The following is a 24,587-nucleotide window of genomic DNA, read 5'->3' as shown; positions in this document are numbered from 1 at the left end:
TTTCAGCGGCGACGGTGGCCGCGAAGATAAACCGGTTGTCGTCGAATTACGCGATATCCCTTTTCATTAAGTGGACTTTAACGGCCGAAGGGACTTTGTACTAAATAATTGGCCGGACGATTAATGGATCCTGGGGATTAAGTGCGACCTCCCCGCGGCCTAACGAAGAAACATTGAAAATAACCGCGGCGCTTTCGCGGGCATGCGTCCCAGTTCCAGGAGGGCTCTAAATGAACCCGCGGCACCCGCGCGCGCGCGCGTAACGAGTCCTGCCCGGTAATGAATTCATGAAGTTCATAAGCGCGGGCACGCCGACTACGAAATAACATTCTACAACTTTTCGCATGCATATCGTGATTTTCGCGCGGCCGGATATGCCCGAACACGCCCCAGAGAAATCGATCCGCGGGTTTAATAAATTCCACGGCGCGGCCCGGCTCTGCCAGCAATTTAAGATACAGACGCATCGCCGCTGCATCGCGCCCGCATAGCTAACCGATCAGCCATCAAAAATTAACCCTTGCCGCGCTCGCTGAAATCGCGAGCGCAATAAAAGATGCATCCGCGTTCCGTAGTTATTTTCATGACTTCGTGTTGCGTTTGCGTTCTACGAATGCCGTTCGTAGTATTTGTGTATTCGTTGCATTTGGATTAGACGTATGTCGTATAAATAACACAAATTTACCCTTTTAAAGTTAATAAAAATGAGAAAGTATAATAAAAGGAATACCTACGTATTATATTATTTTGATGACTTTGTGTTATATTTATACTTATAACCCAAAAATGTTTAACAATCCGGAAATGGGGAATTCCTGAGGTCATTTCAAGCAATTATTTCCTTTATGACAATTTTCTCCGAGGCATTGTTAATGAGTTATTAACGAAAATCATAGACCAATGAGGAGCGAGCTCGGCAGACGCGAAGCAGTCGAGTCAATGAGCGTAACTGGGCTTCGACTGTTCGTAGGCTCCGCCGCCTAGCGTTATCCGAGCTCGCCTCTCATTGCTCAGTATTTCTCGTTAATAATTCATTAACAAAGCCGTCGATTGCACTTTTGCTAAGGAAAAAGTTTCTTCAAATCACCTCAGGAACCTCTCATTTCTCGAAGGCGTCATAATTTTGACCTAACCTATATACCGACTAAACTATGAATAATTTAATATACCGCGAAACGAAAGCTTTCAGTTTATTCGGCATCTTAAGCTAAATTTCTAATAGCTAAATTTAGTCGAATTTATATATAAAACGACTGAGCGCTCGAGTTGTTCTATCGAAATCAACTGATCCGTTAAAGACCGTTGATATTTTCACTTATTCAAGCAAATAGCTGACGAACATAAATAACAAATGCATCCTTTAAATGTAATATTAAACACCAGTTTCAAATTTCTATTTTCTACAGAATTTTATTTTGGTTTTAACTTTATTTACTCGGTATTGTACGAGGTTATATTTTATTCTATCATTGAGCATTCTTAAACGATTATTTCTGTGGCGTTCCGACTGAAAATCGGGTTTTAAAAAAGAAAGACACTCTTCTTTATATATTTTACGATTTTGAGGCTAAATGGGCAAACTTCGCCGGCGACGGTTTCTGTTTGTTCGTCTCTCTAAATTTATTCTAGCTGAACACGCCACGAAATACTGTATATAGTAAATATACTGTATATAGGAGATATAATTGTACAGAACGACCGCAACAAACGAAAATAAAATAAAACCGAGTCGACTTATTTAATAATTCCGGCAAGTTTTAAAATAATGTAACAATATTATTAAATTCCTCGTCTGCCTTCGCGATTTCATATTTCTGTCACTGGTTTTCGCCAAAAATGCATAAAATCCGCGGTCCGGTCGTAATGCCAAATATTAGTTACTTCGTTTTAGTCATTTAATTTTAGTCACTTCGATATTTTACGGACAGTTGTAAAATACAATTGAAAGGATAATTGATTAGCCACGGAACACGCGACGTCACAATAACGCAACCTAAGTGAAACACATGAAAATTGTCCACCTAGGTCCCGGCGAGCGGTTTTAATGAGAACGGATGAGCCGGAGCGGACGAGCTAGGAACGGTCGGAGCAGCGATTGTTTAACGTTACCGCGAAGGGGGACGCAGCGTCTCGTCTAAATAACAGTCGAGTCCGTCTCGTCAAATATATACAGTGCTCGGAGACGTCTCTCCCTCGCGGCCAGACGGGCGCAACTTAAATTAAAAATCTGTGAGACTGGTGGCGGCGCGGCGAGTCTGGCCACGGGAAAACTTAATTCCAAGTGTTGGGCAGGGACACCAAATTTTTCGAGTGTGTCTGCTAAAGGCGCACTTTGCTTTCCAATTTTGGTGGCGGCGGCGGTGGCACCGTTGCTCGACGACCTGTCGTAATCGACGCGAGGACAAGATGCATCCACGTCGGCCATTAAACAAATTCCATTCCGACCGCTTAATTGCGTGTCTTCCAAAATACGCTGACCCAGTTCTGTTCGCGGAACGAGCCCGCCGATCAGATGGGAAGTGATCCGCATCAATTTTTTGACGTGCCCGTGTTGGCCCGACACGGATGACGTTAATGAACTCCTGCGGGGATGAAACAAATCCATCGAAAAGTCCGATCCATCTCTTTACTTCTCTCTCTCTCTCTCTCTATATATATATCTCTCTCTTTCCGCTTCGAAATTTAAATATTTATTCTCCCTTTATTTAATTCGTCGCTTTACAGAGATTCTATTAGCGGATTAAAAGGGTTCTTTCTGTATTTGTAGACAGGATTTTTATCCAGGAATCGAGCGAATTACGGAGCAAGATTTTATTGAGCTAGGAAAATTATCATGAACTCCTGAAGGTATTAATATACTTTTAGTGAAGTCTGATCGATTTCTTATCTTTGTGTGAAACTGTATTACTGTCATGATTTGATAATAATTATTTTTCATGAAAATCTATTTAATCCTTCGCTGACGATTTCTTCATTTTCTGCAGTGTGTGTAGTTATATTAACTGTATTAATACTGATATTATCAATTTTTTTGATTTCACAATTATTGAAGTTGTAAAGATGCTTCCATTGAAAATTCTTTATTCACGCACGCGTTATTATAAAAATTTGAATGAATTTGTGATTCTTATGAAGCAGCCTTTATTAGTCGCTTCTAAACCTCTGTAGATTTAACTCTAACAATGAAGGCAATTAATAACTGAAAATTTGTATATTATTTCTCCTTACAATCGAGAATCTTCAGTGTAAAGGGTTAAGTAAATCAAAATTTTCCAAAATCTATAAGAAGTAAAATCTTAAGAGGAACAATTGCTGTAATAAAAAACTGATGTGACCTGCGTCTACATCACCTGTTACAACACGTTGTCAAAATAACAGGAACATATCTATTAATATCTTTGCGATATCATACGTTAAAAAAAACTCGTCATTTTGACGTCGTTCTAATATTAGTGAAACTATCGTACAGTATTGAAAAATTTGCTACATTGTCCATCTCCATTAACACGTCATTTAGCGTGTCTGTTACTGCTATTTTCGATTCCATCTCTGTCAACCAGTTAGCTGCCACAATTTCTTTAACAAGTGTAAGCCAAATTATACAGTAAATTTACAATTTCTGTGATATTTTATTTAAGTACGCCTCTTTTATGAAACATACTATTGAATTAATTCGTACCGGAGCTAGAAATTTTAGAATGAACAGGTAAATATTATAGCAAATGTAAGGATGACCAAACACAAGTTATTCTACTAGAAGGTACAGTGATCTAAATTAACCATGCAAATTAATTCTCATGTCAGCAAAAGGTCTACAAATTTACTTGCAATTCCACGAAAGAATTGATTGTGAATGCTCTAAGTAAATAAGAAACTTATGAAACATATAATTTAATAAAGAATATTAAGTTTCCAACTCGTTTCGATGAAATTTTCGCAATGCATATTTAAGTTGCCGAGATCTACAAAATATATTTTTAAAATGTTCCTTGGAGACTCAAATAAAGAATTGCGAAAACCTGAGTTATTTATTCTCTTTGCCATACCAAGCGATAGCAAAATTTAAAAACAGTATCTTAGCGATTGTACAATACTGTGCCTCTGAAATATTCAAAAGATCCAACTCGGCGCGGTTCGAAAAAGTTGCGCCATTTCAGAAGGCATTCTAATACTTCTCCCCGCCGACGGTAAGTTCGGAGAACAATGGCCAATATTCGGTGGTAAAGCGAGAAACACAACACGAATTCCGTGAGGTTGGCCATCGGCGGGCGAGTTAACTAAAACTTGCCGTTTGCCATCTCGTTTTCTATCTCTGGTTATTTGGCTCCTCTATTCCTCCTCTGTTGCTCTCCAGGGGAGGTGGATAGCTGACGTGCCATCTTGCCTGACGTATCTATGACGCATAATAAATAGACGTAGCTAGAGGTGCAGACTGGGAGACGAGATCGTGCTCGGCCAGCATGCAAAGCATCGGCAAAACCGCAGGAATCTCGTTAGCGTATGCAAATCCAAGGTGGCGGTACTAACTATCCCATCGTGCTGCGGGCAATCCCTACCTAATGTACACTGTATGCCCTGCAGCTTAGAAATCATGCAGTCGAGAAGAATCCTAATGACGGGCTAACGGTGCCGCCTAACTTTACCATCGCCGAAAATCGAACCGTTCGACCTGCTGGCACTGACCGGAATCAGGCCGGCGATCGGGGGATCGATCTGTATGGGCCGCCTTTCGGGCTGCTGGAGGCAGCGAAATTATATTGACCCGCGTTCTCTAGCGAGACAACTGCTGCGTTTCGGAGCTATTTGAACGACGGAATTCACGAAATTTTGAAAATACGTCTCCCGTTTAGCTTCTTGTCATTTTGGGTAATTTTAAAGTCACGCACTCTTTAACTGCATTATACTTTATGCTTCGTTGTTTTTTAATCGATCAGCGTTTGTTGTTAATAACTCGTAAACGAAGCCGTGGATTGCATTTTTGCCAAGGAAAAAGTTACGTCAAATGACCTCACGAATTCTACATTTCCTGAAAATGATTTAATTTGGCAACACCCTGTATTATTTTACAATAATGACAAGATTTCATTTTTTCAAACTTCAGAGTATTTTTACTGTAATATATTTGTCGCTAGAGGAGTTTATCAACAAATTCCTCATAGAAACGTTTCCATAATTTCTAAAAGAAATAAAAAGCAGATTTTACACATTTTACCTTATATTATACAAATTGAGAGGAAAATAAGAAGCGTACATAACAAGTATATAATAAATACAGTAAAAATGAAGAAGTCAGAAAAGTATAATAGATGAAAGATTTTGTGAGACAAATACAAGTAGTACCATCGCGAAAAACCATAAAAGTAAAAGAGTACGTAAGAGAAATGAATAAAAGAAATCAAAAGGATAAGAATTAGATTTGCTTGTATTAGTTCTGAGTTTCTTTCAGCAACTTCCGATAAAGCACAGATCTATAGCGTAGACTCTACGATATCCTTCCAGTCACGCTGTTAACTGGAAATACAAGCTAACGGAAGAAACTCCTGTAGTTCTTCCAGCGTGTGCATTATCCACGAAACAGGTTATCAAATATTTGTGCGGGACACGGTGCTTCCTCATGCAGAGAAACTACCCTATCGATTCACGGTGGCGGCGCACCGTGACGAAAATTCTCAGCCGAGCGCCGAAACGTTCGCCTCGGCCTTCGAGAATCGCGAGCAAATCCGGCCGCGGAACGGTTTCCATCGAAGAGAAAAATGAGGGAGCACGGTATCTCCTCGGCCAAACGGTGGACCGAGGAAGGCGGTCGGGAGAGGGGGAAGGCGGGCGGGGGGGGGGGGGGGCGGAAGAGGGGGAAGGCCGGCGAGGGGGGCGCGGCGCGAAATAGCGCGCAATCATCGTGGCCGTTTAAACCTAATGAAAAATCGCTTACCGCGGCTAACTCAGGGCTACAGCAAGTTATTGCGGCCCGATGCAATTGCGGGCGAGGCAGCGTTCAAAGGTTGAATCCATTACCGTTGTTTGCTGCTGTTCTTGTTTCTATCGCCGCGACCCGGCCAACTAAGTGCCTTCTTTCCTTCGGCTCTTCAATTACTCTTGGCAAGCGGCGGTCGGGGGAGGTATAAAGAGGTTGGGGGAGGGGGGGTTGAGCCGCCGCTGCGGCCGGAGCGAGCGGAAACGGTATCACCTCCGATAACGACCCGCGGTAGAACGAGAGAAGCTTGTGCGCGGCGCTGGAAGAACCGTTCCGGGGGAGAGCCGATTGTATCCGAGTTTCCCCGGTCGCAGACGGTCAAACGTAAGCGATCGTTAAGCGATTCCGAAAGAAAATTTCAAGTTTCAACTGCCGTCGAACTCGCCGCGCAGCGGCGGCTCCGCGTGGCTAATGGCCGAGGAACTAGCAAACTGTCCGGGAAACGTATAAAATCGGCTCGGGGAGTGCTCCGCCGGCACGCGCTGCCCACCCCCCTCCCTCGCCGCTGTCCGGGGAGCTTGCGGGGATTAATGAGCAGGGTGGAACAGAGAATAATTAACTAGCACGGTAACGAAGGGTTTGATTGACTTTCGTAGCCTTTCGTCGAACCGAGTGTGCCGCTTTGCCTCGCCGACTGAGGACTAGTTCCGATGGAACAGGCGGGCCGCGGGCGCGCGCGCGCGAGCTGTTGCAATTTGATGGAATATAAACGGGCCCGCCGCGCCAAGGAACTTCGAAAGAGAATTAATGATGCCTCGAATGCGATCCCTCGATTCCTGCCCTGCGCTGGGCGAGGGCTGCGGACCGATCTTTCGATCCTGGGATATCATTTCTTGGCGAGACGTTTATATCATCGCGTCGCACAGTGGTCGATAATTGCTGGATAAGGCTCGGAATTGTTATAAATATCGTCAATAATATAGCTGTGAAAGTGGCCCGTCGTTCGACGTTTAACCCTTAGCGGATGACGATTTTTCCAACAAATAAAATACCAGGACGAAGCGATTTTCACAGGTGTGTCGAGCGTCTCGTATACAAATTATTTTAACTTGTATATAATACAAATATAATTTATATACGGTTATATGCAACTATGTACAATTATATAATTTACATACGTTTATAGTTCTTGTTGAGTGTGCAAGAGATTTATAAATTCCTCCACTAGCAGAATATCTGTTTCAATAACCCGATTTTTATAGTATATTTAACTTCATTATTATAGAACTCCCGAAACGAGAAAATAATTCTATACAACCAAAATATAGATTTTTATAATTTCTGATATGAAATATTATTTCAACGTCAGCGAGGCTTAAAACAGTTTCTACGTGTGCTACTTTTGAAAACATTAAGCTTTATTTCAAAGTCGATTTTATTTTGCTCGAATTTCTCCGAAATGAAAATATCATGATATAAAGTACCATAACTCGTGCAGCGTCGGTACCGAAAAATATCACTGGTCATAAATCAAGATTTATTTGATCTCCTATATACTTTAAAAAAAAAAAAACATAAAATGTTCTATATCGGAGATTAGTTTAGTGAAAGAGGTATTATTTTTGACCCAAATTCCCCTATTATACGATCGGAACACTGGCGCCCGCGAAGCTTTTACGGTGTCCCGTAAGTGATGGTAAATACGGCAGAATTTCATCGGAAAACTATATCCATGCTTTCGCCGTTGATATTAAAATTTTTTAATCAAGCATTCATGAACTTGTTGCGCAACGTTTTATCTTCCTCGCGGCCGTTACGTATATTTCAACGCGTGCACAATTATTTTCATTTCTTGCCTCGTTTGATTTAAACTCGCCCCTCCCCCCCCCCCCCCCCCCCGCCGGTACGTTTCCGCGAAATATGTCTGCGCAGGGGTTAATTGTAGAACGTACGGGTAGCTTCCGCGGGAAATTGTGGAATACCTGGCGCGGTAGCCGCGTTTAACGAATTTAGACGGAACGAAGATCGATTCGCGATGTTTCGGTATCGCGAAGATAGTTAAGCGCGCAATTAAGCATTCTTACAGTTTCGGAAAAAATACGAATTCCATGCCGCGCGGCGCAATTAGCGATCTAAACGCTTCGAACTTTTGCCGGCCCGGGGCAGCCTTCGCCGCGCATTGTTCGCAATTGCAGTCTCGTGTGCCGACGAATGAATCAAAGCCGTCCGAAATTTTCAACTTTATCGATGCTTTTACAGTCGGCGAATGTATACTTTTAGGGTTTCAGATCGTTGAGCGACAGTGAAATATTTATAAACCGAATGTGCTATGCATTAGGTTGGAAACTATGAAACGAGCGTCGCAGCTGAACGCAGACTAAACAAGAGCGCCCGTTTCATAGTTTCCAACCTAATGTATAGCTATTTTGGTTTCTAATGCTTTAAGCAAGATAATGTGGAATTTGTAATTTTATATTAAACCTTATATTATTTTCTGCTTTTCTAAATTGTAGTTAATGTAATGGTGAATGAACTATGCCATATTTGAAAGTGCACCAAAAAGCGATAATTTTCTAAAAGAGGATAAATTTTATTCGATACAAAAGAAGAAGAGAACGGGATAATTTATTTAAGCTTCGTAACTTTAGAACCGACAGAGTAGAACAAAATTAGATAAAAATTCAACGAAAATTATAATAAAATGAAATTACGGCAATAATTCAATGTTGGTCGAGTCCAATAAAAAGCCAATAATTTGGTTTTCGAAAATAATGGAGTTTCATTTCTACTAAATCTTGTGCCAATGTATGTCAAAAAAAGTAAAATAAATGTAGTAAAAGAGGAATCTATAAAAATGTATCTCAATATTTCTTCAGATATAGAGAAAGAACATAAAAACGGAACAGTGGAATACAGAGAACTTTTGCCATACTTTATTCAAAGACGTTATAGTATCGCATTATCATAATAACACCATCTGACATAAAATAGTAAAAAATCTCGAAATCACATTTTTCTAAAAATCTCTCTCCCTTGAATTAAAACAGCGAAATGACGTGGGACGATATCAACCGAAGAGATGCGATCAGCGATCTAATAACCGGAGAACGAGATTCGTAGCGGAACGGATAGAAAACGCAAGCTCGGTCACCCCGAAACTCGAAGAAACATGTAAACTATTAAGTAATTCGCGAACGGACCCGGGAAGCTCAAAGGCCGATTCGAAGCACCTCGTTTCCGCGCGCGTATCTCTTTGGCCCCGGCCGTGCCCCGCGGAAAAGCACGCGCGGAGCGAATGGTCTTTATTATATTTCGAGTGGGGAACTCGCGTATCGCGTGGTTTTCGATCGAGCGATGCTACGCAACGGTGTGGGTCCCCGTAGCAGAGGCAGGAGAGGAACGTGGAGCAAACGAGGCCATTTTCCAGCAAAAATAGTACGCCGCCCGGGGCGAAACGACTTCGTGATGGAAAATACGTTACGAGAGAGCGAAGCGTGCGCCCGGCTACGCAGCACCGGAGTTCCAACTCCGACAGCCGAGAGAGAGCCGGAGAGAGAGAGAGAGAGAGAAAGAGAGAGAGAGAGAGAGAGAGAGATAGAGACGCCGAAAATCGAGAACCGGGAACAGAGAACAGAGGGACGCGGCCGAGCTCTCGGAAATCGGAGCTACGTAGACGCTCGGCCGATCGGAGCCTCTAGCGCGTAAAATCGTCCAAGCGGGTTGTAGCCGCGGCTTTTCGAAACCGTGGTCGGGACACGCGGCCAATCTGGCTCGGTAACAGTGTTTTAATTGAAATCTTCGTGGCCATAACTCGAAACCGTCGATCGGACCTCGCCCCTCCTCCTCCTCCCCACCCCCGCCGCTCTGTTGTCCGTTTAATGGAAAAAGCATCGAAGTCGGTTACCCGGTCGAAATATGACACGCGAGCAACAGATAGGAGGATTCGCTGGAAACGGCGTCGGGAAAAACCCGATGAACTCGAGGTCACTCTGTCAGCCGGCCGAATTTTACTGTTCGCGGAGGGGGGGACAGCGAGACGAGCCGCGCGGCCCGAATACGCCGATGAGAACGACGCCAGGTGCGATACCGTTTGTTAGGGGTGTACGAGGGACTTGGGCGATAGCACGGAAATCGTTGAAAGCGCGCGACACTCGAAGTTTGCGCAGCGTCGAGAGACGTCGGGGTGGAAACTTCCGTGCAGGTTGAACTTCTGGTGATAGAAAGTCGTGTTCGATTTTTTTTTGTGGAGACTTTTAACAGAGTTTGCGACGCGGTAACGTTGTTTGTTAATTTTATATTCAATTTTGGTTGTTCTCGCTCATTTGTTTGAGCGTTGGGAATAGTACGGGACTGTGGATCGTTGAAATATCTTTTCTATTCTGGCGAGTTATTGAGGACGGAAATGTTGTCCTCGATAATCTTCATTTTTCTCGTTGGATCTGTGTTTCTGGTCAAATTGATCAATTTTTTAACAATAGGTTTACGAAACACTAAAGGCAGTTATTGTATAATTATCGCCGATAGTAATTTTAATACATTCGTTCTGTATTTTAATTAGTGTTATTATAATATATGCCGCAAATAACAAATATTGAATAAATAATTGTAAATTAGTGACTCGTAATTTTTACCAGTTCTGTAATCCTAGCATTAATTTAACTCATTATTGCCGTAATAAGTTATAATTATTTTCTGTTTGCGAGTGACTTTTGAAACTCCCTTCATTAAAGTAGTGTATCTCAAAATTCTCCTAGAAACATTTTTACTGTAAAAGAAAAATCAGAAACCAGTCATTTTGACTGATTTGAAAATTCTAGTGTTAACAATTTCCTACAATTTAGTTCACAGCTGCGTTGGCTAGCCTTTGTTACTAATAAATTCCTACGTCAGATAGAAAATTCATATTTATTATATTACAATTCTCATTTCAATCTTTAAATATTAATGACAAATAAGCAAAAATTGACTTCGATTTAAAAGATACGAATACCGTAGACATTTAGTATTTCAAATCAAAGGGTTAAGTAATAATTTCCAACGTTCTATTTATATTTTATCCTAGGCGTTACACCCGAGTATTCGACCTAAGAAAATTCGAAGACCGAAAGAGTCAACGTCCCATGCACCCCGGAAAAATTGCCGTCGAATCAGTGACTCCCCATTAACTAAAAAAAACCTAGCAAGCCGAGGGATTAGTTATGTAACGTATCGGCGCCGTTACACCACCGTCGCGCGCGCGCGCGCGCAAAACCCTATAGGTACACCTGACCGAGGCATCGGGTAGAACGCGGGCACCGCGCGCAAAAGAAGACGCAAACAATGAAGTTAATGTGCCGCAACGGCAAGTAGTTGCAAGGCAAAGGCAATATCCCCGGCAAAGCTTCTTCCGTTCGCAAAAAATTACCTCGTCAACGTAGCGGAGAAGGGCTTAACCAGTCCCGCGGGGGACTCCGCTGTTAATGGTATGTACCATGCGGCCGAAAACAAAAAAAAAGAAAAAGGGAAAACGAAGCGGCGGAATGCAAAAGCGACGGGAGCGAGAAGGGAACGCGGGGCGGAAAGAAAAGGAAGGAGGAGCGGAGGAGGAGGAGGAGGAGGAGGAGGAGGGGGAGGGGGAGGGGTGGGTTGGAGATCGAACGCGCTCGAATTGAAAGCAATCCGCGGGATCTATAACCGGCCGAGCCGAGACTAAAACCACCGACGGTGAAAAGTACGTGATCGACGCCGTCGGGCCGCGAGAGGTTCCATAATTAAAAGCGCCGGTGGATCGAAGGGGTGGCGATTATCGGGCGCGCAAACACCGATTTTCGCGGGGATGACGGCACGAACGGAAGGGCGTGGGACCACGGGGTGTGCTCCGGCTGGTTAGAGAGAGAGAGGACGACGGAGAGAGGACTGGCTGGGAGACGGGAGAGAGAGAGAGAACGACGCCCAGGCATTTTCGCGCGAAAATGGCACGTAGCTTCCCCAGAGGAAAGCGGCCGCCGCGGCTCCGTGATGGAAAACGCGTTACGATGGAGTGGCACGCAAACCCGGAATGGATCGTATGGGGAAGAGTTCCACTGCATTAACCACAGGCAACCTATCACCGCGGAACCATTCGCTCGACAAACAGACCACCCACCCTTCCCTCTCTCCCCCCTCCCTCACTCTCGCGCCAACCCCGCGCCTTTTCGCCGAGCCGGAGCCATGCCACGAGGTCTGTCTTCGAAACGGACCGGGCCTCGGCTCGGCTCGGCCGAGTTTTCATCAGCGGCCAAGGAGCCTCGAGAGCCTCGCGGCAAGACGGCACGAAAAAGAGAACACCTACGGCGGAGCGAGAGGTAGGAGGGAGGGGGGAGGGGGGCGCACGAGTTTTCCGATTCTTCTCCCACACCACGCTCGATTCAATTAGGTCTGAAGTGGCGAGTCTGCGCTCGGCTAATTTCGTCGCGAGGATTTCCCGCGTTTAACCTTCGGCGGTGATCGATAAAGTGCAGCGCCCGGCTGATTCTGCACCGATGTCTTCGCCGTGGCGCGAGGCGTGGATTCCGCGAATCCGACGCGTTTGCTGGCAGCGTTTGCTAGGAGGATGCTAGGTGCTGGAGATTTTTTAAATGCGAGAAAACAGTAGCTGGCAAGGTTTTTATTTTCTTTTGAATCTTTTTGGTTAACGAAGGAAACTCTTGTATAATTATAATGTTTTTAAAGTGACGCATGAAAATGAGAATTTGTGTAAGAATTCACAGCGTTGTTGTTGGCCTGGCAGTAATATTTATTGTATTTATTTTGTCAAATACAAGTGGACAACGTGTCTTTACAAGCAACTAAGACTACAATAGCTTGAAATGTAATAAAGTTTTTTATTTCCTACATTAATAACACATAAATTTAAGAAGAAATTTTATTCAGAAAGAAACCTGTTTGTGTTACATCTTATTTATAAATAGAACTGAAAATACTGTTTCTATAAATGTGGAAGAGAAAAATATAGATTCAAAATATAGAAAAATATAAAGATTAAAAATAAGATTAAAATATAGTACTTCAACACTTTTTAATTTTTGATTACAAGTTTTATTCTATGATCTATTTAAAATAAATATATTTCCAAAATGACGCTGACAACGAACGCGTTAACACTCGAATAAGAATAAATATTCAATTAAACCGGAATTCCTCAAAAAGTACGATAAAGGAAATTGATAAATAATATTATAAATAATCGAACTAAACCCAGTTACATTTTCGTCGCAATAGTTTGTCAGTCAAGTGTTAATATTTTACCGAATCGTTGATTTTGAAACTAGATCGTCTGCGGGTCAGTCTAGCTTCCACTTTTAGAGAACAACGCTTTTTGCGAGCTGCACTGTTGTCTTTATAAGAGGAGTAATTTAGCGTCTGACGAGTGGCAGTTCCGTGGGAGGTAAGGTGAAGGGTGCATTAAGCTGTTCTATTTCTTATTGCACGACTCAATTTGTAAAACGTTCTTCATCTACGATGTAGACTTGTTAGACTTGTTGGCAATTAAGCAATGCTTTAACCCTTTGCACTCGAGTGGCGACTCCGCGGCGTCGCTAAAAATTTGCTGCAATATTTTCAAAAGAATTTTCACGCCGTCAAATTTGTCCGATAAATTGACAAATAGTAAAAGTCTTCTACGAGCATACATTTACAATTTCATATGTATCAAATGAAAGTAATCATATCAAACGAAAATACCGTAGGTTGAAACAAATGTCTTAATTTTGAAGTCAACATGGTCTTGAGTGCAAAAGGTTAATACGAAAGTTCAAAAAATAAAATAAAAAATAAAAATTGTTTTGAAAGGGAATGCAATGTAGCTGACGCGACGTCTAATTTTCGATCGTTGTATAAATGTGACAGAAAAGTTGATATCGATGACAGTTGAACGATATTAATAATTCATCGTTGGAACACTTAATAATAATTCTAAAAATAATTCTATTAACGGCTAATCAGCGAGAATGCTCTCCGCGAGACAATTTCGTACGGAAATTTTTATTCTATTGGTAATTGCGATTTAACTCGACGCGCGTGAAGCGTGTTAGCATCATTTGGATCCTGTTGAAATTTAAACGGATTTTGTTAACCGCCGCGCATATTTCGCGGCAATTTCCGGCAGAAGTAAACCCGTGGTTATGATCATATTTTCGCGGCGGAGGCATATCAATTAATTACATACCACCAATTTGCGTATATTCCGGCCGAGGCATGGATAAAATTGATTTCGATTTAGCACTCGAATTTGTTCGCTAAATATTAATGTATAGATTAACATGATACGACGTGGTTCGACGAGTTATCGCTTAACATTTTTTTTTTTCTGCTCGCCGTGACTCAAATTTCAATGTGCAAACTATAATGCTACTGCCGATGCATTTAAATTCATATTATATTGCCGCGATGAGGTCGACTTAAAATTAGTAAACGACCAAATTCCAAAGTAGTCATTGGTTCGCGAATTGTAATGCGAAATAAGAATTGCGCGAATGGAACGAGAGGTAAAATATAAAAACTGAATACGACAAGAAGATAAAAATGATAGAAAATATATAACGGAATAATAATACAAAATCGCTATTAACCACAGTAGTTGATGCGAAAATAAATCAGGAGAAGAAGAGAAAGAAAAAAGAGTTGAACAAAGATGTCCATCTTCTTGACAGAAATGGCATAACATAATTCTTAAATTAATCCAATATCTCCCTCGCTTCGTCCGCCATTTATCCACGGTACAGTAATCGCAGCAGCGAAGACGACCAAAAATCCACCCTTGATACGCCCTAAGAAAGTTCACCCTTCTCAATGTATTTGACCTCTAACCCGGCGATACGAAAGGCAAGAACGTTCAACTTTCCCCATAGTTCAATTACTCGACGGCGGCCATAATTAATGAAATTACGGTGACACGTAGTTAACCGCTATTAAACCCGCGGTCGAATCACCGCGCCATAAAGATCATTCTTAACGCGTAACCAGATTACACGTCTCCAGAAACGGCTGACAACAAGTCCCCCCCCGGGGGACTCGCGCATAGATCCGTCATGCACCGGCGAGGAGCCGGACGAAACTTCGCCGGCAGGGTGGGTCCATCGGTGTGGAAGATGGCGTGCCAGACGTAATTGAAACCGTCGTTCGTGGCCAGATGTCATTAAACGCCGCGACGAAGTGTCTTAAACGTTTCATACCGCGGCAGGTTCGTTAACCGCCGCCGCGAGTTACTGCCCCCGCCGGAATGAGACGGAGAGGGGCCAGAGTCTTCCTTAAAATCGTTTAAACGGTATAATGGATATTACGCGAGGCAGAACGGTGGCTCGGGGTCTTTGCCGGCGCGAGAAGAAGGAACGATTATTATGTAGCCGGGGAATTGAATTAGACGGGCAATCTCCAGGCAGTTCTGTAACAACGCGCTCGCTTGCGACGACGATTTAACGAGCCGATCCCATTTCGTGCCGGTTACGAACGGAACGAGCGTGTGTTCCCGGTTGCCATTCCCGTCGCCGTTTTTCCGCATATCGTCCCGAAATCGCTACGCGTTCGGCGGTTCAGCAGTTGCCGAAACTGCTGTAAACGCTGCGCGCCGCGATGGGAAATACGTTTATCCTGGTCAAAATTGAATTCGTAAAGGTTTCGGCGTTTTAAACAAATTTTTCTGAACATATCCATGGTCTTTTCACGTTTCAAGGTCCGAAATAGTAGCCAGTTTAGAGAATTCCGTGGCGATAAGGAAAAACAGCCCTAATCGCGAATGCAAGCAATTGAAGTTTATTTTACTGTAATTATTTTTTAATTATTTTATAATTATCTACTGTAATTGCCGTATTTATTCAACCGTACCGTGTGAATACCGGTAAATATATAGCGATTTAGGGTTGCGATTGTACTACCCAAAACCCTCGTAAAAGCGTCATATCGATAGTTTCCGGTTGTACCGTCGACGCCGGTATATTCATCAATTTTTCTCAGTCCTCAATTTCAGTATAATCTTTGGGATACTTTAGAGCACAGGTTTATCATCTCATTACAATTTCCACGTTTCGATAGAAAGTCTCCGTGCCGGTCGACCATGCGGCGCTCGCCGGCCGGCACGCCGTAGCCTAAACAAACGGAGACTCACCGCCCAGCCGCAACTCCGCAATTCCTTGGGCCATCTCGTACTCGTTCCTCACGAAGCACTGGTACATGCCGCGATCCTCCCGTGCAACCGACATCACGGAAATACGCTCCCTGGCAACCGCCCTCACGCGAGCGCCCGTTCTCAATGGCTGACCGTCCTTCAGCCAGTAGAGCGCCGCCTGCGGAAATCCACTTGCGCTGCACGTCTGAAAAGCAGTTTAGAGAAAAGGGACTGATGAGAAGACCGACCAAGTTTCCGGCGTGCCTCTCGCCCACCCCCTCCCTCCCTGCTCCCTCTAAAGCGGAATACCCTCGAATCTCCCGTTCCCTTCAAAAATAAGATTGCTCCGTGTCGAATGATCCCGCGTCAAGCCGTCCCGCGTCGAGCTTCTTTCGAGCATCGCCGGACAAGAGCAAGAACCTCGAGCGGTCCCGGGGTCCTCCGCCGTGTTTTCCGCGTCCCCCGAAAAATTCGATTACCCCGCAGCCGAATCGCTCGGCGACGAACCAAAAAAAAATGATTCACCGGCGAATTTGTCCGACCGACGACGCTCTCATCTCCGCCGTAATTATTCACGAATTTCCAGGGATTCCTAATCGTTCGCTCGCCTCGAGATCCCTCGTTCCGCGAAGACGAAGCCTTCGTCGTATTTTAGTCTTATTAAGTGGAATCGATTTTTTCGGCGATTTTTCAGTGTAATTAGATCGTAGGAATTCGTGTTGTAGAAGTCCGTGTCATACGCGAGTCTAACCTGTTTTAACCCATTCGCTGCCAAGAACGAGTATACTCGTCTTTGGCAGGGTGTCACGCATTGCCAGGACGAGTATACTCGTCCTACTTTAAATATATTATAACATGCAGGCTTTTGAATTAGCAAATGTTTTGTGGCCACAAACATAAATATAAATATGTAAAAAACTTGAAAAAATACTACAAACAAAATTTTTTACAAAAATAATACTTTATTTCTTATAGAGAATGACAAAATATAAATGGCAATGGGAATGACTTCATATAATTTAGGCTTGGCAGCGAATGGGTTAAGTTTATACGAGTTTTTAATTTCAGCAAAATCTGTAAAGAAGATTTTACTATCTTCTGTATTACACGAAGAATTATAAGAACTGTGATAATAATAATGATTTAATAAAAAGATGGTATACATAACACGTTTTCCAAAGATACACGTGCAGTAATGACGTCTACGTGGCTATTATCATTATTTTTACGAACTTCATAGATGGATTAATGAAAGCGATGAAAATGAAAGGAACGCGTGCCCAAAGCGCGTTATATTCGTTGCCGGCCGCCGTTCACCGGGGTTCTCGCCGCACAACAAAGATAATGGCGATAACAGAGCGTAGTTACAAAGCGGCGCGGTATATAGGGTACAACAGCGGGAGCAACGGCAACTGTCGCGAAGGTAAAACGGCCGAGACAGATGGCCCCGGGTGCCCGGCATTAATTGCTGTTATAAAACCGGTGCCTATCAATCGCGGGCAACCATGAGAATCGTCAATTACCAAATGAGCGGCCTTGCCGAGATCGACGGTCTGGATCGACGGTTGAACGTGCACGCTCAATGGCGCGGACACCGTTAACCTCACTTCCATGGATTCGCTGCCCTCGGAATTACTGGCGGTGCACATGTACGAGCCGGTATCGTTCTCCTGAACACCTTGTATGATCAGCGAGCCGTCCCGCACCACGTAGTGTCCTGCCGCGTCCTCGATCGGCTCCTCCCTCTGGTTCCGGTTGTAGTACCACCTACGACGTAACAGGGAACAACAAAAATTCGCTGGAGTCTCGAGCACCACGTCGAAAATAAAGGGAAATTCGGCGTCGCGGCGACGGAGCGAACCCCTTCGCGTTGCCACGATCGCAACCGCCCGACATTCTATTTTCAGAACTCGTTCGCGATCGGCGAACCCGGACCGGAGGGGAAAATAGAAATTCCGACGATACATCGCGTTACGTTCAATAAAGCTAATTCCCCGATGGAATTCGTATTAATCGGGGGTGGGGGGGCTCCCTAAGAATTTAAGTGCTCTCGCGTTTTCTGAGTTTTAAAGGGCGCGACGCCGACGAATCAATACATTCTTCGCTCTTTGAGCGCCGCCGGATGCCTCGGATTATTTGCGAACGCGGTAATTAACGTTGCTGCACCGAACACGTCCGAATACCGGTCGTTGTAATCGTTGTTTTAAACGGAAATTGTTTGTCTACTTTCGTAGCGGCGACAGGAAGGAATTGCGAACCAATTCGCTCGCGATTCGATAGATATTATTTATACATGCGGGGAAATATTTATTTTTACGATAAAGAACAAATACATGAACCATTGAGGCAAAAATGTTACCGATTTAGGAAGAAAAAGAAAACCAAAATGATGAATTCGAATATATTTAAGAATAACGATTTGTAATCGAGATTATTTTATTCCGATTAATTTGATTTATTAGAGATCAGACTTTTAATTATTCTTATTGAGTAAGACAAATTACAGTTTCTTATTCGAAACTGAACCTAATCAAAGAACACAACAAGTTGTCAAAAAGCAATTCTAAAAGTAAAATCAGCCAGCTCCATTGCTTTAATAAATTCATAATGCACAAATTCTATCCTAAAAAGAACAACCCTAAAAATGCTAAATTCGTGCGGTATCCTAGCCATCTCATTCAAATGAATATTCCTCCATACGGCTAATAACGTAGGCTGAATATCAGGTGGCCAACCAGGCGGTACGATGTCTACAACAATAAAGTAACGGTGAGAATGAAAGAATCGTGGTACGCGCTTGTTGCCGAACAGAGGATGCCAGCATAATAGCCGCCGAAAGAACGGTTAGGCCGTCTGGTGTTCTTTCGGCGGTGTCTGACGAGCGCACGGGTATATACCACTGTCAGCCGAAACGTACGGTTGCGCCGTTGGTTGCCGGCTGGTAGGGTCCGATAAATTGCGCGGCCGCATCACTGCGCTCCCCGTGATACACGGAGTTGCATTATGTCCGATCAGTGCTCAAGATTCACCACTGACTGGGCGAAAACGCTCGCATACCGCCCCGGCGTCGGACACAGGGCGATATTGCTGCTTTGCTATCCGAGCAAGCCTTTCCATTCCAGCAGTGTATCTCTCTAGTGCACTCGGCAACCACAAAATAACAACTGTTTCATTGGGAAGACTGAATACACAGCACGGCCGTGAATTGTGCTACGCTACCCATACGTTCCGTCCTCTCTCCTCATCTATCCATTTCCCCCCTCCCTCTCTATCTCTATCTCTATCTCTTCCTCTCTCTCTCTCTCTCTCTCTCTTTCAATCTGTATCTCTGTATCCCTCTCTCTCCCTCTGTCTAGGCAAACCCCCACCGAGGGGGCCCACGGGCAACCCATCTTTTTTTCCCGTTCAGAACTGCACAGTACGCGTGCATGGAACGCTGGATGTACTGGCACGCTTTCAAAACACTCCCGGTTGAACAAGCAGCCGGATAAACCGCGGGGCCGCGGCGTGCACGGGTTACAGACGAAAATCGTTAATACCCGCGCGGATCTTTAAATAAGAAGCGAGCGAGAGCAGGCCGCCGCCGCCGCCGCCGACGGCGCGACCGGATCGGGTCCGTTCGCCGGAAATTATTCGCTCGCCCCTGGCCTCGCCTCGACACGCTGCAACGCCCCCCCCCCCCTCTGCCGGCGCTTCCCCCCCGCGCCGTCTCGAACGGGATCGATATGCCGGTTTTCCAAACGGGGAAACTCGCGTTTCGTCACCGAAACGCTTTCGGTCTCCCGTATTTAAAGCGTCTCGATAGACGGGATAATCGAATCGATCTCTCGCGGGCACGCGCGACCTTTGACCTCGTCGCGCGTCGGCCCGAAAGCGCCGCCGCTGCCACCGCCGCCGCGCGCGCCCTGCAGATATTCAACCAATTCGGTCCCCTGATTTCTCTGGCCGCCGCCGTGCACGGTCCCGCATCGGTCAATTAATATTTATGGCACGGGAAGAAGTGAAATTTCCGCGGTCACGAATCGTCGTTCATCATTCACGCGGCATCGTTATTTATTTATTTATTTATTATTTATCATTCTGCGGGCACAGTGCGTTAATATAGAAGGAATTAATTAATGTCGTTAACCGTTTAGCTGTCTCCGACGAGCGACGAAGAAATGACAATATTCTGTGCTGAGACGAGTATACGTAACGTATAAAAATCGTAAAAATGTACTGCTTAATTTCCAATTTTGGTTAAATCTGGGATCCAACTTTGATAACTATGCTGTAGTAGCGAAAAATAATCAGTTCGCGAAGACGAAATAGAATTGTTCCATTGTAAAGAAACAGAGGTTAGATGAAAATGTATTTTTTTATTTAATAATGGCGATAAATAAAAAGTAATATAACAGCATTCTTATGTTCTTTTAAAATCCCCATATTCGTGTTAACTACAAATAGTAATAAATTCCGGACGTCCTGAACAGGTCTCGCCGGCGCATCACCAGTCAATTTCCATAATTCACGCGGCAACTAAGCCCCGGATGAAACGAAATTCCTGTCGCACTTTTATCGATTTCGGTCACGTATCCGATCGATGCAACCATCGAATCCTATTTCCTTTTGACCGGCGCGGACAATGTACAATCGCCGAGGGGGATGAAAGAGCGCGGACGGCGAATCTCCAACGGCGTCGGCCGGCCAGCGCCTTCGGTCCGAGGGTTCGGGATGAACGTGACCCCGCAAAGTCGAGGATCCAGGCTTTTTCGAGAAACGCGCGGCGCGGAACGCTCTCGTGGATCCTGGAGGTGGGTCCGAGGTCTGCCAGAGATCAGGCCCGGCTGGTCCCCAGCGTCGAATGCTTCCCGGTCTGCAATCTCGAGGCTAAGGCGAGGTCCCGCGAGGCACGCGGCGCTAGCCGCTTCGCTAAGTTCGCTCAAAATCATCCCTGTACTCCTCACGCCCAAATTTTCGCGATCCTTCCCTTGCAACCGGTTATCGACCGGCTCCTTTTAAAAATGACTGCAGCTTGAAATCTCTACTTTACGATACCGTATTCTAATTTTTAAAATAATGCACCCCCATGACCCGAATCCGGGGGCGTGTTCGCGACGCCGACAAGTTTAACGCCCTCTATGGACTTGGAAAAATTGTCTCGAGCTTGCCGGTCGCTACGTTGTAAAATTCAAACTTTTTCGCTTCGATTTAAGGGCCGAATTATTTTGTTGCTAACAAATGTAAAGTTGACGATAGTCGAAAACAAATGAAAGGGATAGCAATTGATCGCAGCTTCGTGAAAAGGTTACATTATTAACCGATAATTATATCGAAGCCTAAATAATAATTGATTCTAAAATAAATATCTCTAAAATAATTAATTCCAAAATAAATATCTCTGAACTAATTGATTCTAAAACAAATATCTCCGAACTAATTAATTCTAAAATAATTATTTCTAAACTGATTATTTCTACAATAATAATAATATATTTTCCCAAAATGGTCATTCACCTAACTGTGCGATGCGTTGTTACCGTTTAACATCTTCGTGATCGCAACAATTGCAATTGTTCCGTTTATTTCTCCTGTGCACTGAATTTACTGGAACGGACACACGGCATTGAACTAAGCGGCTGGCACCGTTTGCGCTTTGACGATTGGTACTTGACAGATTTCTTTTGTTCTTTAGATGACGGTGGAGAAAACGTGGCCCTCCCATAGGCTGCAGCATGATGCGGGAGAAGCAGCAAGAGCGAAGATTCGTAGGACGCGTACCGGGAATCGGCGAGTGGAAAAGGGCGCAGGGGGATCGACGTCGAGGAGTATACCTATAGATAATCGAATTTACGGAGGGAAATTGGTGAGGGAAGGAGATGGGATAGGGCCGGAGCGTGAGGAAGCCTAGAGATGGAAGCTCTGCCACGTTGGCAAACCCTCAGACTCTCCCTTTCCTGTCCTCTCGTCCTTACCTCCATATCTTCCTTCCTCTCTCTCTCTCTCTCTCTCTCTCACTCTCTCTCCCTTTCTCGCTTTATCCATCTATCTATCTCGTTCTCTTTCTTTCTCTATCTATCTCCGTTAAACTTATCCTCTGACCGAATCTTTCTCTGTCGTACGCTTCTGCACCCACCCTTTGCTCGACTCCGTCAACTCGACGAAGCCACGGAAGAGGCAGAGGAAGCGGCGAGAGACTGTGCCGGAGAGAACGAGACGGCGAGAGACGGAGAGAGGATGAGAGAGAGGGGGGAGGAGGAGGAGGAGAGGTAGAGCGGCGTTAGCGAGAGGGCGACGACGAGCACAGCCACGGAATACTCAGTGACGTCGACGTACACGTAAATGCGGAATATTTGATGGGCTGTCAGAAGCAGTCTCTGTAATCAGCGGTCGGTTTGTTTGCGCTACCCATACACTCCTCGCGTCTACACAGCAACCAGCCGCCTTCGTTCGTACCCGCCGGGTAGCATCGTGGATGCACAAACGAATCCGCGTCCGTTAAGACCGGCTCGCGTGTCCTTGATTTTTCCGTAATCGATCCGATGTGTCGCACACTGGGCCACGGGCATCGCGAAGAGTCCGTTTTATGGGGAAGCATCGCCGCGATTCGAAAAGTTTATATTAATATTATGGATATGATTTGATGTAATTACTTTTGATGTTTGCTTATTCATAAGAGAGATATTAAGCTACGATGCCAAAAATATGTGAAGCATTGGTACTACTATATTCGAAAACGACTAAACTGTTATACATAAATAAGCTCGGTATAAATAGTCTACGAATTTCATCCATTTATAGAAAAACTGAGCGACTGATATTTAAAACCAGGAGAAGATTGAACAAATATAGGGGTGTTAATATATTATTGAGTACCTATTAAAATTGTTAGAAGAACATAGAACCTGCTCTTTGCCGTTTATTTTATAGAACTAATGCGAGTCACTTTTATTCTGCATAAAGATCCGCAATCGGCTCGTAAAATTTATTATTAAATCTGTTAATATAGTAATGTTATTTTCGAATCCATACAATACCGATAATAAATAAGTTTTCATGCAATATAATGTCCGTGGTGCTGACAACCCTGTATAGTATATTACAGCACAATAAAAAAAATTAATAGAACAAATACGTATTTAAACCGTGTAAAATAAAGAAAGAAGATAGACATGCACGATTTCAGGGGTGAAATTTTTGCGTGCGACAGTCCACGGCGCATCGCGTCGCGGCGCCCGGTGAATCCTAAGGAACCGTTCGGGATCCATCGACGCCCCCTTAGAGGACCCCATCCCCCGCGTCTGTGCCTATGCCGGTGGCCCGCTTATCGCGGCGTTTATTCGCCGACACGGTGTCGATCGATCGGGAGACGAACCCCGGGCGTCGCTCGAACCGACGAAATTAATTACAGCTGTCAAACATCGGCGACAGGGAATTGTTAATAAAGCGGCGCACGCGTATCGAATTATCAGCGCCTCGCGTCGAGCGTCGTTAAAATTTTGATACCCTCGCAACGGGGGCCGATACCTGCCGCGGAATAGAGCCGTCTATGGTCGTTAACGTCGCCGAGAGATTTTAATGGGAACACCGCTCGCGATCCCGTGTAAACTCGATCGACGGTGATCCACGAGGATCCCGGGCACCGTCTCGATGGGACCACCGTCGACCTGCGACCTCTCGACCGAGTAATCGACGCTTTAATTCCGGGGTCGCCGCAAAAATCGTACAAACGCTGGTTCCCCTTTTTTAGTATAACCGAAATTGTTAATGCATAACACAGCACTCGAACTGCCTTGTCGTATTGTTGCACCGTACAGCGATATTAACGAGATCGTTGTAAAAGAAGATGAATTGTTGGCGAACACGATTCCGTCCGTCGCGGTAATTGTTAAAAAGAAATGGAAAATCTATTTTCATGTTCCATTTATTTTTGCAGGTTTTTCTTTCCCTCCTTGTTCTCCCGGTTTCCGTATTATGATTTCTCAAAACCCGGTCGGCACAGTATTTTTAACCCGTGCGCGATTCCATTAATCGCGAGCCGAGCGAAACACGCGACGAATTCCACTGCTTTTTTAACACGGAATTTCATTCTGCGCGCAGCGGTCCGCGCGGAAAAAGGGAACTGTGCGGTTTCTTCACGGGGAAATTCGCGAACTCATTCATCGTTTGATCGATGGTTGAATAGACAGTGCGAAAGGTTTTGTAAGAGTAATAACATTTGCGTTAGCCGCGGAAAGAATGGACGTGGTTATGAATGAACAGGGAAGCTTATTGTATCTACCCGGCGCGCGGTTACTGAAATATAATTGGAACATTCGTATTTGTTCGTCGGCACAGTTCAGACTATTCTAACCTTTGGACATGCGCGAACGCTTGTGCGCTCGATACGGAAATTCATTTCGAAAGATTCCGCGGTATTCGCGAATTCGAAAGAAATCGTGCTGTACGTTGTTCGAAGATGTGAATAATTAATATCCTATGTACGATCTTCCAATGCCAAAGATTCGAATAATTAAGAAATTCGATACATCTGTAATAAAAATTCGATCTGTATAGAAATTCGATCTGTAATAACAG

The 24,587-nt window shown here is 44.4% G+C and overlaps 1 protein-coding gene across 1 annotated transcript in view; it reads right to left on the bottom strand.

Moving 5' to 3' along the window:
- LOC144475820 (cell adhesion molecule Dscam2) overlaps window positions 1–24,587 on the bottom strand; it is a 309,344-nt gene that overhangs the window by 108,405 nt on the left and 176,352 nt on the right. Inside the window, exons 6-7 of the mRNA XM_078192123.1 lie at window positions 17,555–17,798; window positions 16,032–16,236 (exon numbers count right to left, since the gene is read on the bottom strand). Coding sequence (XP_078048249.1) covers window positions 16,032–16,236; window positions 17,555–17,798 — 449 coding nt within the window. The remainder of the gene's footprint in view (window positions 1–16,031; window positions 16,237–17,554; window positions 17,799–24,587) is intronic.

Source organism: Augochlora pura, chromosome 10, assembly GCF_028453695.1.
Source record: "Augochlora pura isolate Apur16 chromosome 10, APUR_v2.2.1, whole genome shotgun sequence".
Lineage (NCBI taxonomy): Eukaryota > Metazoa > Arthropoda > Insecta > Hymenoptera > Halictidae > Augochlora > Augochlora pura.
This window is presented reverse-complemented; position numbering and strand designations above follow the sequence as displayed.